At 41.8% G+C, this 16,201-nt stretch overlaps 1 protein-coding gene across 1 annotated transcript in view; it reads left to right on the top strand.

Annotated features, from left to right (window-relative positions):
* Positions 1–15,044, top strand: part of ndp (NDP, norrin cystine knot growth factor) — a 44,722-nt gene extending 29,678 nt beyond the window's left edge. Inside the window, exons 2-3 of the mRNA XM_004081607.3 lie at positions 6,305–6,730; positions 12,315–15,044. Coding sequence (XP_004081655.1) covers positions 6,524–6,730; positions 12,315–12,539 — 432 coding nt within the window. The 5' untranslated portion in view covers positions 6,305–6,523 and the 3' untranslated portion in view covers positions 12,540–15,044. The remainder of the gene's footprint in view (positions 1–6,304; positions 6,731–12,314) is intronic.
* Positions 15,045–16,201: the final 1,157 nt, after the last annotated feature.

Raw genomic sequence — 16,201 nt, 5'->3', positions numbered from 1 at the left:
CATTTTATTTCTTTTTATTTGTTTGCATATTTAAAGACCCACTGCGATCATCTCTCGATCTATTTTAAAGGGTTTTTAATTATGTTTATGCTGTTTTTGGTTCAAATCAAAATACCTGTGTCATTTTCTAAGACAGTTTGTGCAGAGCGGCAGTAGCAACACTTCAGTGATCAGTAGCAGTAGAAATTCACCTCGCCGTTGTGGGCGGGACTGTTGTAAATAAGTAAGTAAGTTTTATTTAAAAAGGGACATTTCTGTCAACCAGAAGTTGTCATGACTTGAAGGATTGATAGACCCAGATGCTAAAACCCAGAGAGAGGACGAAGATAGGTGAAAGGTAAGAAATGGAAAAAGAAATGTTATTTCCTTCCAGGAAGGTTGGAGTGACTTGGTGGGCAGCTGGAGAGCAAAGCGGCTTGTGGCGTGGCTGGAGGTAAAAGCGCGGCTTGGCAAAGCTTGAGGGTTCCACCGGACTGCTGGAGAACTCGAGCTGACATCCACACTGGGGACTCTTGGAGGCTGGAATCCTGAGACAGAGAGAGGCAGGTTAAGCACAAGGCCAGACTTGAACAAGGAAACATGAACTAGACTTGAGACCAGGTAGAGTCACCATAGAGGGTAACGAACTGGCGTTGGCTAATGGGTCTGGATCTCCTTAAGAGCAGAGCAGGTGATGAGGTGAATTGGTCCCAGCTGGTGGAGTCAGGAGCAGAGCAGGAGGGGGAGGGGGAGGAGACTGACAGGCACCATAACAGAAGTGGGTGTTTGGCTCCTCTGGAATCTTTGTATTGCTCATGTATTGATCAATGCATATATTACAAGGAACTGTCATTAAAAATTAGCATTTTGGTAATAATTTGAAATAACACTAGGGTCAAACACTTCCATTCAGTTTGTCAGTGTCAGAACAACCAAAAAGAAAACAAAATTTTGAAATTGAACTTTTATGATCTGTCTCTGCAGCTCAAACATTTCATGGTTATGTAGTGACCAGTATTAGTTAGTTGAACAGTTGGTACCAGGCCACCGAAGAAAAAAAAACACAATTTACATATTTTTTTCATTTTATTTATAATCTGATTCTGAAGGAAGTTTTATTTTGGAAAACTACTGGATTTCTCCAACACCTTCCTCATTTTTGACACATCAAGTCATTCTGTCACATGTCAAAAACATCATAAAGGTTTTCTTACAAGTCAGAATTTTACCTAAACAGACCAGGAGTTATAAATCGACATATTCATTTAATAAAAGACAGAATTTCTATGGAAGCACCACTACGGCCTGGTCAGGTTTGTCTCACCTGACAGCACGCCCAGCCCACATCAGCTAATGTTAAGTTGATCTCCTTCCAAGTTAGTAACAGATCCTAAATTAAATCAAGCTATTTAAGCTCTGAAAATGAATGCTACTTCTTTTTAAAGCTCTGGTGCTGTAAGCTCCCTGACGCCATTCCTGTCTCTTCAGTGTGCCTGACAAATGTGGATTTGGCTCAAATTGATGCCTTGTTTGTTCTGGACAGGTGTTTCCTGCTGCTCCAAGGGGGATTGGGGGGTATTTTGACAGGTCATGTTAGAAAGTTTAAGGGACAAGAGTAGTTTATGGGCAGGTCTAAAGCTACATTCACACCGCCCTTGTCAATAAAAAGTCTATGAAAATGCACGTAAACCCGCAATTTGGGCTTCCGCTTTTAAAACCTTTGCATTCACGTGTAGCTTCTCAAGTTTCTTTGAACCATTTCAAGAGCTGTGTACAAAACATGCAGCCACCAACTTCAGGCTCATCCAACTTTTAAGGTGTGAGAAATAAATGCAAAAAAAGAAAAGGTCACTAAAATTAATATCTAATTTAAATCTAATAATAAATCTAATAATAAACATAATTCCACAGTTTGAACCACTTTATTGGCAGCCTCCTTATAACATGAGACAGTCGGTTGCTAAATATTATGCATTATTATTATTCTGTAGGGGAACAACTGTTGCAATAAATCCTTATCCTCATGACTTCAACAGAAAAAAACTTTTGTCCAAATTTTTTTAAATCTGCTAAAAACACAATTCATTTAAAAGAGGTTTAGGTTTAGAAATGTCCTCTACAGAAGACTAATGTGCATTGTTGGTATTCAGGAAGACATTTAAGGTAAAGATTTTATTTGATCCTCAGTAAAGTGAAGACCCAATGCTTCATTGATGGCTCTGAAGATGAAACCATCTGCAGGTTTGGGTGCGCAGACAAAATCTGGCTGCATGCAAGACCATCCCAGAGGTCTGCTGTGTAAACCCTGCGGGACATATTTGATGGGCCAGTGAAACATCCCCACAAGTATTTATGCTAGCCGCCCCAGTTATATCACAGTTCATCCCAGGAGGAATGTTAACAATAAATGATTGAAAAGAAAACATCATGGCTCACATCTTATGTTACTGTTCAAGACTAATGAAGTCTTTTTGAATTTGATCAAAGAAATATAAGACCTTCCTGTTTATTCAGAGGGAACCTAAACTTAGGAACGCTGAACACTGCTGGATTTGAATGCGACGTCATTACAGCTAAAAACCCGGAAATAACTGACAGAAGTCCGAGCTCTGTCTCCCCCTCTGGTCACCAGCGGGAACTGACCGCAGAGTTCTAACCACACTACATCTCCAAGCAACCCCAGCACACACTTCCTGGAGGCCGCACACCTGACTCTCATTCACTCAATCACTCTCAGCATACTTAAGCACTGCAGTGAGCCTCACTCAGTACGATGTATTGTTTGTGCCACCCTGCCTTCATTAACAAGCGGTGTTCTGTCTCTGACCTTCTGTCTCTGACCTTCTGTCTCTGACCTTCTGTCTCTGACCTTCTGTCTCTGACCTTCTGTCTCTGACCTTCTGTCTCTGACCTTCTGTCTCTGACCTTCTGTCTCTGACCTTCTGTCTCTGACTCCAGTCTCTGACTCCATTTGCCTGCTGCCTGACCCTAATCTCGCCTGGATTCTGGCTACTCCTGTCTCTTCTCTGATGCTCTCGTGTCTGTTATTAACCCCTGCCTGCCTGACCCTGATTTAGCTTTGTGGACTCGTGGCTGAGCAAATAAACCTGCTGCATTCGGAACCAGCCGTCTGCCTGTTCTTGTGACACTAACATTTGTTTGTTTGACTAAATTCATGGGCTTCAGCAGTTTACCTGGTTACCTGATTAAGAACAAAGACAACACTAAAGGCTTTTACAATTTATGAGTGTTACCTTGGGGGTTTCACTGTTAAGGTTTTCTGTTTCCTCAATCGAACTCTCACCAGGGTTCACTTTTCCACCAGAGCTGTAGTTAGCTGAATTTCTGTTTGAAAGTCTGATTTTCAGTTTGTCTTTGTCAGGTTCTGGGACTTAGTGAGTGTCATGTCAACCATAGAAAATGGTTTATTTCCAACTCCAGTCAAATGAAGTCAATTCAGTCGCCATTTTGTTTTTGTTTTTTTGATATTGCTGTCACCATGTTGAAGCCAGACAACATCAGCAAGCAGTAATTGATTCAAGTTAACCGAGTCAACATTTCTATGGCAACCTCTGCCACCAATCAGAACAGAGCTTATTGGAAGGCCACACCCCTACCACTTGGGAAAATCTGTCAAACATTTTGAACGTTCAACGTGAGATCACAAAATCTTATCGAGGCATCTGATTGGTCAGTTTATAAGTTGAGTAACTTGCAATACACAAAAAATATCATAAAAAAAATCAACATTGTAAAGAACATGTTTAAAAGGTAGCAGAGCAAGAATGGTTATTCTGACCAATGAATGACTGAGTAATAGCTGTTTATGTCTTTATAAAAGTCTATGGGATTTTGTCTTCTTGAAGCCAACGGGTATTTCCTGTTTGGAACGTCAGGTGAGAGGTCACTCAGTCCAGTTCTCATTTATAGTCAGGGGTTTTTCATAGTTTGAGGATAATATTTTGATGAAGGTCCTGCTCCCGAGCCAGTCTCCGGCATTTGGCTCCTCCACAACCAGCCCCTGACAATGTAAAGCTTCGGAGAGTGTTTTACCTAGATATCTCATTACTTTAGCTATAATTCAGAGTCAAACAGACATGGTACGGATATGGGTGCTTGTACAGGAGATATTACATCAGTGTAATAAGGGAAATTTTTCCATGATATTTTAAGGGCATTTTATTCAAAAAAAGGATTCCTAAACTGTACTAAAGTTGGCTCCCAAGTTTTTTCACAATTTACTATTTTTTAGTGAAATCATATCATCCATCCGTCTTCAGAAACCACTTAATCCAGGGTTGTACACACTACACAGTTCACCGGTCTGTTGCTGGTGGAAAATGCATCGGTGTACCAGAAATGAAGCTTGCTAGAAACTATACTATCTTCTCTCCTGATTAACCTATGGGAAACAGGAAGTGCTTGTTGAGGTGGTGTGGTGGGTGACATGGTCTGTAGATGTGATTGTTATTTCTTTTGTCCATGTTGTGCTGCTGTGGAGCAGTCGCTGAGGCTCAGTACTCAGTACAGACCAGATTATACGCTCCTAAACTTTGATGTGTGTAACAGACACAGCGGATTTGTAAGGTTCCTGACTTTTGCTTGTGTTCTTTCTGTAGTTCAGATACCTGACAGCTTGACTGACAACATTTCACAGGATAAATCATACCCTTAAGCAAACTGTTTAGACAGACATGCTCAACACCAGTAGTAATGACTGTTTGGAGCTTTCTGCATTTCCATCATACAGTTCGGCTGTGGCATGATATGACAGTTGTGTTGTACCAAACCATGAGCCAGACTCCCTTAAGTTCTAAAATTATTTCTTTGATGACTTAATATATTATCTATTTTAACATTCACTTCAAATCCAAATTTAATTTAGGATTCCCCAAGGGGAAATTAGAAATGATGAGGCCCTGGTGAGTGAAGCCCTTTAAATACATCCTCTGGTCTGTCTTCAGTTGACTGAAGCCCACACACTAACTTCAACTTTAGATAAATGCCTGACTTTCTGTAGAGCGTTATTTATTTATTTATTTTTCAGAAATGTTTAACAAATGTTCACTTTGCTGTCGGTCTCGCCTCCAAATGAGACCAAACAGAACAAAAAAAAAGGATCACAGTCAGCAAGGACAACCATTAACACAAAGTCAAAGTCCCAATCCATTCATCTTTTGATCTATTGTCAAAAGCGTTCCCAGTGGTCTTTTAATTATAATTATGCTGTTTTTAGCCCCAACCTGTGTCGTTTTCTTGGACATAGTTTCTGGAGAGTGGCAGTAGTTCATTTGAAGTTCACCTCTGAGTTGTGGGCCGGACTGGTGACGGATATTGAAGTTATCTAGCCATTCTGCAAGATACACCTGTGCTCCTCTTAAGATCCAGCCCCTCCTTTTTACAACCCTCCATGGGTCCAGACAACCCAAAAAGACACAGCGCTCATAAGAATCAACCCATGTATAAGTGCATGTGACTAAGGCTTTACTCTCTCCAGTTCTCTTATGCAGTCAATGGAAAAGTCACCTATCTGTCTTAAATCTTAGCCATCATAAAGTACAGCAAAACAGAATGGACACATCAGCTAAACACATATTCTTTCACTGTATAGATGTGGGATCATTCAAGTATCTACAAACTATTTACAAATATTGATTATTGCATGTAAAGCAGTCTTTTATGGAGTTTTTTCCATAGTCCTAATAATAACATATATAACAAAGTCCCTAAACTTCAACCACGATGCTCCTCTGTCTCTCCAGTGCCCACCTTTCTCACTAATTCACAACACATTAACGCAAAGCCGCATTGGCCAGATACAAACTCCCCCTGAACCCAAACCCTATTGTCAGGAGGACTATAAATGTATGAAGTTGGAAAAAAGACACAAGGAAAAACATAAATACCTGTGAAAATATGCTCCAGGACTGGCGGAGCCATGAGATGCTTGTTGGGAGAGCAATTTATTTTAATGAAAAACTTGTTCCTGTGGAGGGGTGTGCAGGCTGTTTGTGCATGGCTTTAGTTTCACCTCTGTAATAAAAGCACCAGAACTTGTGTTTCTGCATGTGTGCATCCAGTGTGTGGGTGCTGACCGCTGTGATTGTGGATAACAGGAGACAGTGTTAGCAGCCAGCTTTAAAAAGATATGCACTCAGACAGTCAATCACACAGAGGCTAAGATTTCTGTGAGAGCACTTTGGATGTTGCTATGTTTTTCACTCACCTGATTGAATGACAAATCGACAAAACACATCTCCTGCACACAAAGGATGTACTTGTCCTCCCTGATTTTGCTGCTCGGATTCTGTTTGTCTTTTTCCAGATAGTGATGGATTAACAAGGTGGGGAATGGAGCCACCCTGCTGCCAAACTTCTGCCTGCAAGTTCTTCAGTTTAAACCTCTACAGACCACGTGGGAACAGAGACGAGTCTAAAAGATCTGCGCTGTGAGAAACCAAAGTGGACTTTGTGGCTCTGAGGTACGAGACTTTGGAGCTGCACATCCTGTGATCAGGATCAGGAGCCTCAAGGTGTCCCGATCATGAAACGAGCTATCTTAGTGGGTCCTCACTCAGGCCTCCTGCTGGTCCTGATGTGTTTCCCCCTGCTGGGCTTGGTCGAGTCTGCCACCAACAAAAAGGCCAAAGACAATGGACACCCGCATCTGGGTGACCCAGACCCAGAGCGCTGCGTGAGGCACCACTTTGTGGAAACCATCAAGCACCCAATTTACAAATGTAACTCCAAGGTAAAGCCCAGAAAACACTGCACATAGCACTTTCACTGAGTTAAGTTCACAAATTCATCAGAAGTATATGGAAAAGCCTTTGTTCGACATTTGGTTAGCTTAAAGTGAACCTAAGTTCATTTCCTCCGATAATCCGGAACAAATTTTCAGTCTGAGTGCACCCAAGCAGACCCTGGACCAGGAACCGCTCTCGGATCCACCTTTCGAGATGGTCTCGGTTAGTTTCCAATCGGACTCAGTTTCAGATCAGTCAAAACAAAAGAGCCAAAATGGCCACCATGGCAGGATACAAACACGATAGCAGAGCAACAATAGCTGTGTTTCCATTACACATATGCACAAAACGTGATCGAAATTCTAGAAATGCTGACAAAACAATTTCGCAATAAGACTGTTTCCATTATATCATTAATTTATTCATTCATCTTCTTGCTAATGCGATAAGTTTTTCAAAACTATCACGACAGATAAGAACAAGTATTGATTTAAGTTGATTCACAAAAAGGGAGCATTTGAATGATGTCACAGCAGTGCTGTGCGCCTTCAAGGCAGCTAGACCATTAACAGTCTCTGTATTGAGCCTGACTCAAAGACGCATGTAAAAAACCCATTCAGCTGTTTTACAAAATAAACAGACATAAAAGTAAGCAGTTGGACCCTTCTTCCTGTTTGATAAAATGACAAGAAACATTCAAATTTCTGCCACGGCACCAGCACTTCTCATCATCTATCAAAGGAGACGTCTGCGTCTTATTCAGGCCATGGAGTGGCGAGCTCCTTACACCTGGTAATGGCTCTCAATTAACCAATTTGGAAAACAAGGTTGGAGACTTTACGGAGGGGCTGTGGATTTAACAATTCCACATGACATGCAGCGTTTAATGAGCTGAGTGATGCCGTGGAACTTCTTGTGGTGCCGACTGTGCAGGCATCAATGAGACCAGTTCCTACCAAGAAGCGCATTTAATTTGAAAGAAGAGTTTCCAATTCAGTTTTGCAAAATATGTCCATTTTGATCCACCCCAAAAACCACCTCCTCCAGGCGCAAAGATTTTTTTTGAGAAAATAAGGGTTTTTTTCTAAATTGAGCTGTTTCCATTAAGCATATTTATTATCGCAAATCCAATTTGCGTAGTTCATAGGTAATGGAAACGTGTCCAGTGAGACACAGCAACTTATCAAAATGTGGTTGGATGAATGCAGGCTCATTCATTCATTCAGTCATTTATTTTCTTCCATTTGTTCCCTTTCGGGGTCACAGGGCTGCCGGGGCTTATCCCGGCCACTTTTGGGCGAAGGCAGGGGACACCCTGAACAGGTCGCCAGTCTGTCGCAGGGTTACAGGCTCATTAAAAGAACTTTTAACATGACACAAATTGCTTCTCACTGTTTTCCCTAACAATCTATATGTCATAAACACTTATCAGTGTACCTTCATAGTCGTCACCACATCAGTAACTGCCTTGCAGCATGCCTCCACCAAACCATAGTAGCACGTATATACAGGCGTTCATAACTGGTCAGCGAAATATAAAGTTTGAATCAGTGAACTATCCCGACAAAGATTGCAAAGCAAAATGACTGCCATTATTCTTTCTCTCATTGTTTTGCCCCAATCTCGTAATTCCCTGCCAGAGTGAAGAGATTTTTAGTCACATGGATTTGTTAACAAATATCCAGTTGACAGCAGTCTGAATACAGACCAAACACAAGGTTCAGGACTCTATCCGGAACATATTAAGCGGACTCGGTCTGAACTAATGGACACACCTAGAACACACTAAACGTGCATTCTTGAACGTATGGTTAGCACATGGGGTTCACACTGGACAAGCAGGGAGGGGCTTCTTCTTCTTTTTTTACTGTTTATTTGTGCATGTCCACCACCTACAGTTGGTGAATCTTGCTCCAGGCTTTTTCTTTCACAGCTCTATTCTGACATATAAAAGACTTGGTGTCATGGAATTCCGCCCGTAAACAAACTGCTATTATTAATGTCTCCTTCATGATGAATTTTCAAATGCTTGCCAATTCTGTGGGGGAAAAAGGATCCCATCTAAAAGTTACAACAAAATCCAACTCCCTCATAGGTCAAAGTTTGACCTGCTTTAAATTTCAATGGCTGCGCATTTTGTGCGTGGAGCCCGAAAACGAAAAAACTTGTATAGCAACGCATGAATGCAAGAGTTCTGAATGCAGAGGTCCGAAACGCACATTTATATAAACTTTTCATTGGAAGTGGCCATTTGAATGTGTGTTGCTGACAGCGGTGTGAAATTAGCTTCAGAGGGACTCGGAAAACACAGGAATGCTGGCCTAAAAACTGCTTTTGGTCTGACCTGCCCCTAACAGGTCATTTTTCCATCTCTCCATCATTACCTCACATCATGCTTCATTTCTCGTGTCTGTGTCCTGCAAACTTATCAAGTTTCTCAGCTGGCAATGGTTTTTGGTCAAAGCAAACAGCTAGCTGTCAGCCTGCTGTCTCCTGTCTCATTTAGGGCCCCATGGAGGAGAGAAAGCAGAGAAAAGTATAGAGAGTGCAGAGTGAAGGATGATAAGGAAGCGCAATGCTCTCTGGGAAGTATCAGACAACTGAAGGACAGATTGAAAAAAGACAGATAACTCTATAAATTGCATCAGGCTTGAGAGAAAATTGCGTTTTTTTTGTTTTGTGCCAGGTCAGTTGGTTCTCAAGCATGACCGATTTCTTCTTTGTTCTTTTTAAATATTGAGACCCACTGAGCAGGTGGCAAAACCACAGCTTAGCTGGAGCGAGGCCTGCCTGTACAGCAGAAGTCTGTCTTTCTGTCACAGAGCTCGGAGCTGACAGGGGGGGGGGACTAAGAAGACATTTCTTCTTATCATGCGAATTGCAAAATGTGCATCTACAAACCCCTCTCCTTTGTGAATCTCCCCACATCCGTGAGAGAAATCTCTACGGTGAATTTTGAGACACTCCTAATGCAGCACGTCAACAAATGTCATTATTGGCTACTGAATCTGTCAAACACATCGTGCACATTTGTGAGAAACAGCATGCATATGTATGAAACACTTATTGTGCATTTGTGAAACATTTAGTGTGCATGTGTGAGACACAACGTGTGTGTTTGTGAAACACAGGGTGTGCATTAGTGAAACACAACTTGTGCATTTCCAAATTTATATTGCACGTTTGCATAAAATTACAGTTGTGAACCAGAGTGTGTGCATTTGTGACTCAGACTGTGCATTTCTAAATTATGAGACTGTTCTGGCCTCATAGTATTGAGGATGTTGGTGAGATTCCAAAGATGAACAGTAAACACAAACTATGACAAAAGCCGGTTTTGGAGACATTGCTTTTAGATTCAAAGTGTGGGAAGTGGATCTGCTGAACCGGCTTAACCCAAAACCTGTTTTCTGAGTTTGAAGCTCCAATGAAGTTTAAAATGTTGGATGAAACGTCGTTTTTCATAGTTTGGTTCCGCTTACAGCTGGCTTCCTCGGGTTGTCAACTTTGTTTGGGCAGGTGTGAAGGCAGGTCTGAATCCTGGTGTGGGAACTCTGGCCCATCTGAAAATGTGATTCACCTGCTAAGTGAAGTTTTTTTGTCCTTGCAGTCTGGATGCAAATGTATCATCCAGCAAAGGAGAAACTGTGAAGCAAAAGATCAGAGGTTTTGTTTTGTTCAGGCTGACAAATTATGTAAACATAGCAAATTTCAAGGAATACAATTTGTAGCAGTGAAGAGTTCTAATGCTGACCTATATATGGTCAGAACATTGTACACTATAGCTAGATTTTGTTCTATGTGATTTTTGCCTGGTCAGCAGAGTTGTAACAGCAGGAAAATGTCTAGAAGTATTGGTCTGTTTCTTAGAATGGAAATGTGGGAGGAAACAAAAACCAAATGAAGATGTGAACAGGTTTTCAGGCCCAATGGAACACCAGTAAGTCCATACTAAAGAGATGCAACCATTGTCTTCATAGAAATGTACTATCTTAGCATATCTGTTCAAACTGTACATGCAAAATAATTAAGATAGATATCAACATTAGTTATGCCTTGGCCACAGCTGCTCTTATGGGTAGATACGGCGTCTGTAAATGAAAATTAGCAAACCTTTATGGGGCATGCAGGTTTCCCTCAGGAAACATCAAAGTTGTAGACCACACAGTAAACCTTTAGAGAGAGAAAATGTTCACATACATTTTTCCCTTCGGGGATGCTGTGAGCGACAGGTCGAAGTGAACACTTAAGGGGAATTATGGGCACTTAAGGTGGCCATTTGACGCTCAAGGAAACTGCAAGACACATCTGTGCTCCCCTTAAGATGCGGCCGACCCTCTACACTCAACTCAAAAACCAGCAGAACCCATACGGGTCAACCTTCCCTGTACAGTTGCATGTGACTTGAGCTTTATTGTGCATTGTTTCTGTGATCATCTCATCTACAAACCCTTTTTCTGAATGTTGCAGCTTTCACACTTTTGTTGAAAGAACCTGAGGAATCAGCAGGTTATTGCAGGGTTTCCATGCACCATGGGCCCCAACAATGGTCGACCCACAATTAGAGCTTGGACGCCAACCAGCATGGTTCCACAAAGGTTCTGGTTCCGTAATCTGGTTCTGAAAATTCAATTAGCCCATCTATGGATTGGAATTTTACTAAAGTGATGTGAAATTAAAGAAAATGTTGTGACTGGAAAATCCATTTTTGTGTGAAAATTTGTCCTAATGGACCTAAACTTTTCAAATTTGAAATACTTTTGTCAAATTTTACAAAAGCCGCTTCAGTTCTGCTGAGCTAATTTCTTCAGTGTTTTTTTTTTTTTTTGCTGTATTTACTCAGTACATTTGCCAAAACCTATCCTACTCTCAAAGCAAAGATCAAACCAAATACTTTACATTTATTTGAAATGTTACTGGAAATAATTTTCCATTCTTTGAAGTGCACGGCAGACAATCCTCTCATGTTTTTAAAAGATAGGAATGCTAATCCACTTCATCTGTTTTATAAATGCACTGGGCATGAATGGAAGAGGGGGGTGTAGGAAAAGAAGGAGAACAGAAGAGGGGAGTGTTTGATGCCGTGATCCCTGGCCAGGACAAAGACAAATGGTCTTAAAGTGGCGACACACTTCCTCACATGCATGTGTGTGCATGTGTGTGTCACCCTGCCACGGCCCCAGACAGGCTTTTGTCAAAGTGGGTACATGGGTGGCGACACAGCAGCTGACAGAAGGACACGACACAGAAGGCTGTTTAGGGAGCAGCAGGAATGTTGTGACCCGCAGAGGAATGTCCGTTGGATGGTCTCAACACTAATCAGCTGGAGGTTTGTGTACACGAGTACATGTAAGCGGACGGGTCACACTTGGAGAAGACTGGAGGCTTTTATCTTTCCTCCCGATGTTACAGAACGCTGAGATTCAGCAGTTGCAGGAATGTGTCTGTTCTCTGCTATCTCTCTGTTTTGCAGGTGCAAGGTCGCGGAGGGCAGGCTGACACGAAACAAACCCCCTGCTGTCAAGAATCAGATAAAGGCTGAAGCTGATGAGAGCCTGATGATGATTTCCTGTTTCCTTTTGTCTGCAGATGGTGCTGCTGGCGCGCTGCGAGGGCCCTTGCAGCCACACCTCCCGCTCCGATCCCATCATCTCTTTCAACTCAGTGCTCAAGCAGCCCTTCAAGAACTCCTGCTCCTGCTGCCGACCACACACCTCCAAGTTGAAGGCAGTGAGGCTGCGCTGCTCTGAGGGGACTCGCATTACGGCCACGTACAGATACATCCTCGCCTGCAACTGTGAGGAGTGCAGCTGAGCAGGCGACAGATCCTTCCCTGACCTTCCAGACTGTCACACATTTTCCCCCAAAGATTTCCAGAGTGATTGATAGATGAGGAAAACGCAGCAGAGATTCTAGCGTAGGAGGTTTTGGAGAATCTTGATTTACTCCCTAAGATTGAGCGGCAGTTTTTGGGACTGGGGCGTCTTCTTTTCTCACTGCAGAAACCATTCAAAGCACATTTCTCTGAAGGTCAGATGCTGCTCCGACAGAGCAGAGCGACTCTCTGTAACTCAGAACTCACTCTCTCACCGAATGACTATGGGAGATCATAATCTGCATCAGACTTTGAGCTCCATCAAACACCCACCATGCATTTGACAACAAAACAACACGCCTCGTTAAAAAGCGGCATGGGAAAAGACGAGGGGGTCCGCGAGAGCCCAAACATATGGTGGACTCATAGAAGACCAGAACTCATACTCAGTCCCTGCTGACCTTCATGTGGCCGTAAAACATGACAGGAGAACTCATTCCGCCAAAAGAGAACTCTGAGAACAACTGACGGGTGAGCCGCCGCCTTCAGCTGATGTGGACTGTCATCAAAAATACCAGTGTTTATTTAAACTATAATCTATTTGAATCTTCATGATGTCATCGACGTAACTTCAACTGCTTTCCTGCAGGACTGATCAAACTGCTGCTGTGCATCACTTTTCTTGAAACTCTCATTAAAACACATGTACAGTATTATAGCCCTGTAAAACGTCAAGCTCTCATGCAGTTCCTTCTGTCTGTGTGGCTTTTTGTCCTCCAGAAGATGTAAGTCTGTCTGAAAGTGAAACATGTCAGCACTGTGGTCCATGTCCATTAAATCTCTCAAACTACAACAATTTGACAGTTCTTGCCATTTTTATTAGAAGCAGAGAAATGAAGCTTAACCCCACATGAGCTCTTTCCTTTGCTGGTGGATGTTCGTCTGTAAACAAATCAATCAGGATTTACTGAAATCTGGAAGCTTGGCCCCAAATGTCCCAATGTATCGATATACTAAGGTGCTTCTGCCAAAACTCACAATCTAAATTATTGGTTCAATCATCTGTGAGTGAGACGGTTACTAATGAGGGATGTCAAGCAAAGCTAATGATGCCAATGAAATGTTAGAAGCAGTTTGAAATGTAACAGAATTAAAAAAGCATCGTAATTTTCCTTACTAATAATTAAAAAAAACACATTTGTTGAAGGAAATGAAGAAAAATTCAAATAAATTTGGGATTTTTTGCTTAAAAATCGTTGTCAAATTGGCCAATTTGATCTAGAAAACGAGATGAGTAAATGAAGAAGGTTTTTCAGGACTGTACTGCTACCTGTACAAATGTGCGAGTTACATTAGCCTTACGGACACTTTAGCACATGCCGGACAATTGTATGATCCATTTTCTTGACATCCCTTATGCCTTACATGCACCTGTACAGGTACTGGGGGTTTTTGGGTTGTCCGGGCCACTGGATAGTCACGTGTCCAGGTATGTCCTGCATCTCCCTTGATGCTTGTGTGGCCACCTCAAGGAAAATGTAAGTTTTATGCACTTATGACGTATGAGCAATGCTGTTGTACTGCTGTTGTGCCCTTATGCCAGAGTCTAGTCATTAGTGAGGTGCAAGTTATGGTTATTTACAGACTGCATGAATGCCACATGCATGGGGTGTGCAGGTAAGTGCCCAAAGGACGCCTACTGTATACGATAGCAAACTACACTCTGATTGTCCAAATTCCTTATTTCTAACAGTCAGACTGCATTCAAGGTGTGCACACTTTTCACTTGAACAGCACGTTGTCTCTGCCAAGTTCAAGTTTGGGGAGGTTGAAAAATTAAAAATATATATGATATACCTGTGTCTCACCTACTTTCCCCTTACCTACCCTACACATTGTTCAAGTGGTCACTACCATCTGTTGCTCACAAGCATTCCTCTTCAAAACAATTGTGCATAAGCCTTTTTGCTCTATTTGCTCAACAAGTGGTCTACGATCTTAAAATGTCTCGTAGGCCACCTGTTTGCCCCATACATGTTTACCATTTTTATCCACAGACAGCCTGTATCCACCCGCAAGGGAAGTTGTGACAACGGAGTTAAGATGGATGAACAGGCCTCATGGGAACTCTGAGACACACTTGTCTTCTTCTTAAGTTCTCTGTTAAGTTCAACAGATCGGACAACCCAAAACCCACAGCAATCTCCCGTACGCGTCCATGTGACTGAGACTTGAAGACCTTCTCCAATGAAAACTGTGTTTTTGGTGTTTTTAACATGTTCTTGTGGCATTTTTCTGATGATGGAGGACATATTTAAGGAAAATTAATCTTAAAATTGTATTTCTGAGTATTTCTTTATTCAAACTGTTGTGAATCAGGAGCAGACAAAAAAGGCAAATGAAAGCTTGTAGGTGTGAGTTGAAGCTACTGTGGTAAGGCACAAGCTCCCTTCGTCCATTTATTCTGAAGCATCCACTTGTAGACAAATAAACACATGAAAGTCTTTGTTTTCTTTGTCTGAGCTGATATCTGGTTTAAAACTGTATGACTGGATAGCTACAATATTGATTACCATTTTTGTTTCATCACTAATGTTATCTTGGGGTTGTGAGGGGCTGGAAGCTAGTAGAAAAATGTGTAAACAGATAGATGATGGGAAATGAGTACAGCATAATCAGAATTAAAGGACCACTGGGAATGCTTTTACAACACATCATAAAATGAAATCCAGAGAAACCACATTTGTCTTTGGATCTTTGGGTTCTTTTGGAGCTGGTCAGTGATTTGTGGAGGAAAATTCACAGGAAAATCTGCAGTTTCACACAGACATCTAACAGGACTTTTGCTAAATCTCAAAAGGCTCAAAGGAGAACTAATCCTGAGCAAATTAGGCTTCAGAGTGGTTTCACCCTGACTGTGTAAACATAAGCATTAGCTTGTATTTAACTTGAAAACATAAATTGACAAGACATTCTTTTGACAAACTGGTTTCCGGTTCAAAGCCTTGTCTGAGACAGATTCAGTCGTCCGTTATAAGCCCCAGTGATCGGCCATATTTTCCTGCTTCAGACATCAAAGAGGAAAAAGTTAAGCTTGAACATCTGATCTGCTGAAGGATCATTTCTACAGATGGAAGGATTCGACATGACCTGTTTTTACAGCTCACCTGCTTTCTCACAGGAAAAAAAAGATGGAATGACTCGAATTGCAAAGTCAAATATTTTGATGTAATCAGGGGTGTGAAAAATGGTTGTATTTACCTTCATCTAAGGTCTAAAACAGCTGTAGGGAAGTGAAAATGAGCGGTGAAGCTCACATCAAAGGCAAATTAGAACGAGTTTCGCCAGCCGGATCAAACGCACGCTCATTCCCAAAGCTCAGCTGAGCATGTGAAGGACGTCTGAATCCAGTCCAGAAGCTTTACAAACCTGCTCCACGTGTGGGCCCAGTTACATCATGTGAATACTAAAGTGGCCTGTCATAAATGGTATGAGACACAGTCTAATGTTCTGAGGAAACAGCCATAATGAAGCTTTTGCTCAAAAGTATTATGTTTTACCTCAGACTTTCCAGCTAATAGTGTTTTTCATCAGGGATATAAAGCAGATCTTGTTATAATTGAGACTGTATAGACTGCTCTGTAACCTTTTATGGAAAACC

The sequence above is a fragment of the Oryzias latipes genome, chromosome 21, assembly GCF_002234675.1.
Source record: "Oryzias latipes chromosome 21, ASM223467v1".
Classification (NCBI taxonomy): domain Eukaryota; kingdom Metazoa; phylum Chordata; class Actinopteri; order Beloniformes; family Adrianichthyidae; genus Oryzias; species Oryzias latipes.
Note: the sequence above shows the minus strand (reverse complement) of the source record. Positions and strands in the feature narration are given on the sequence as shown.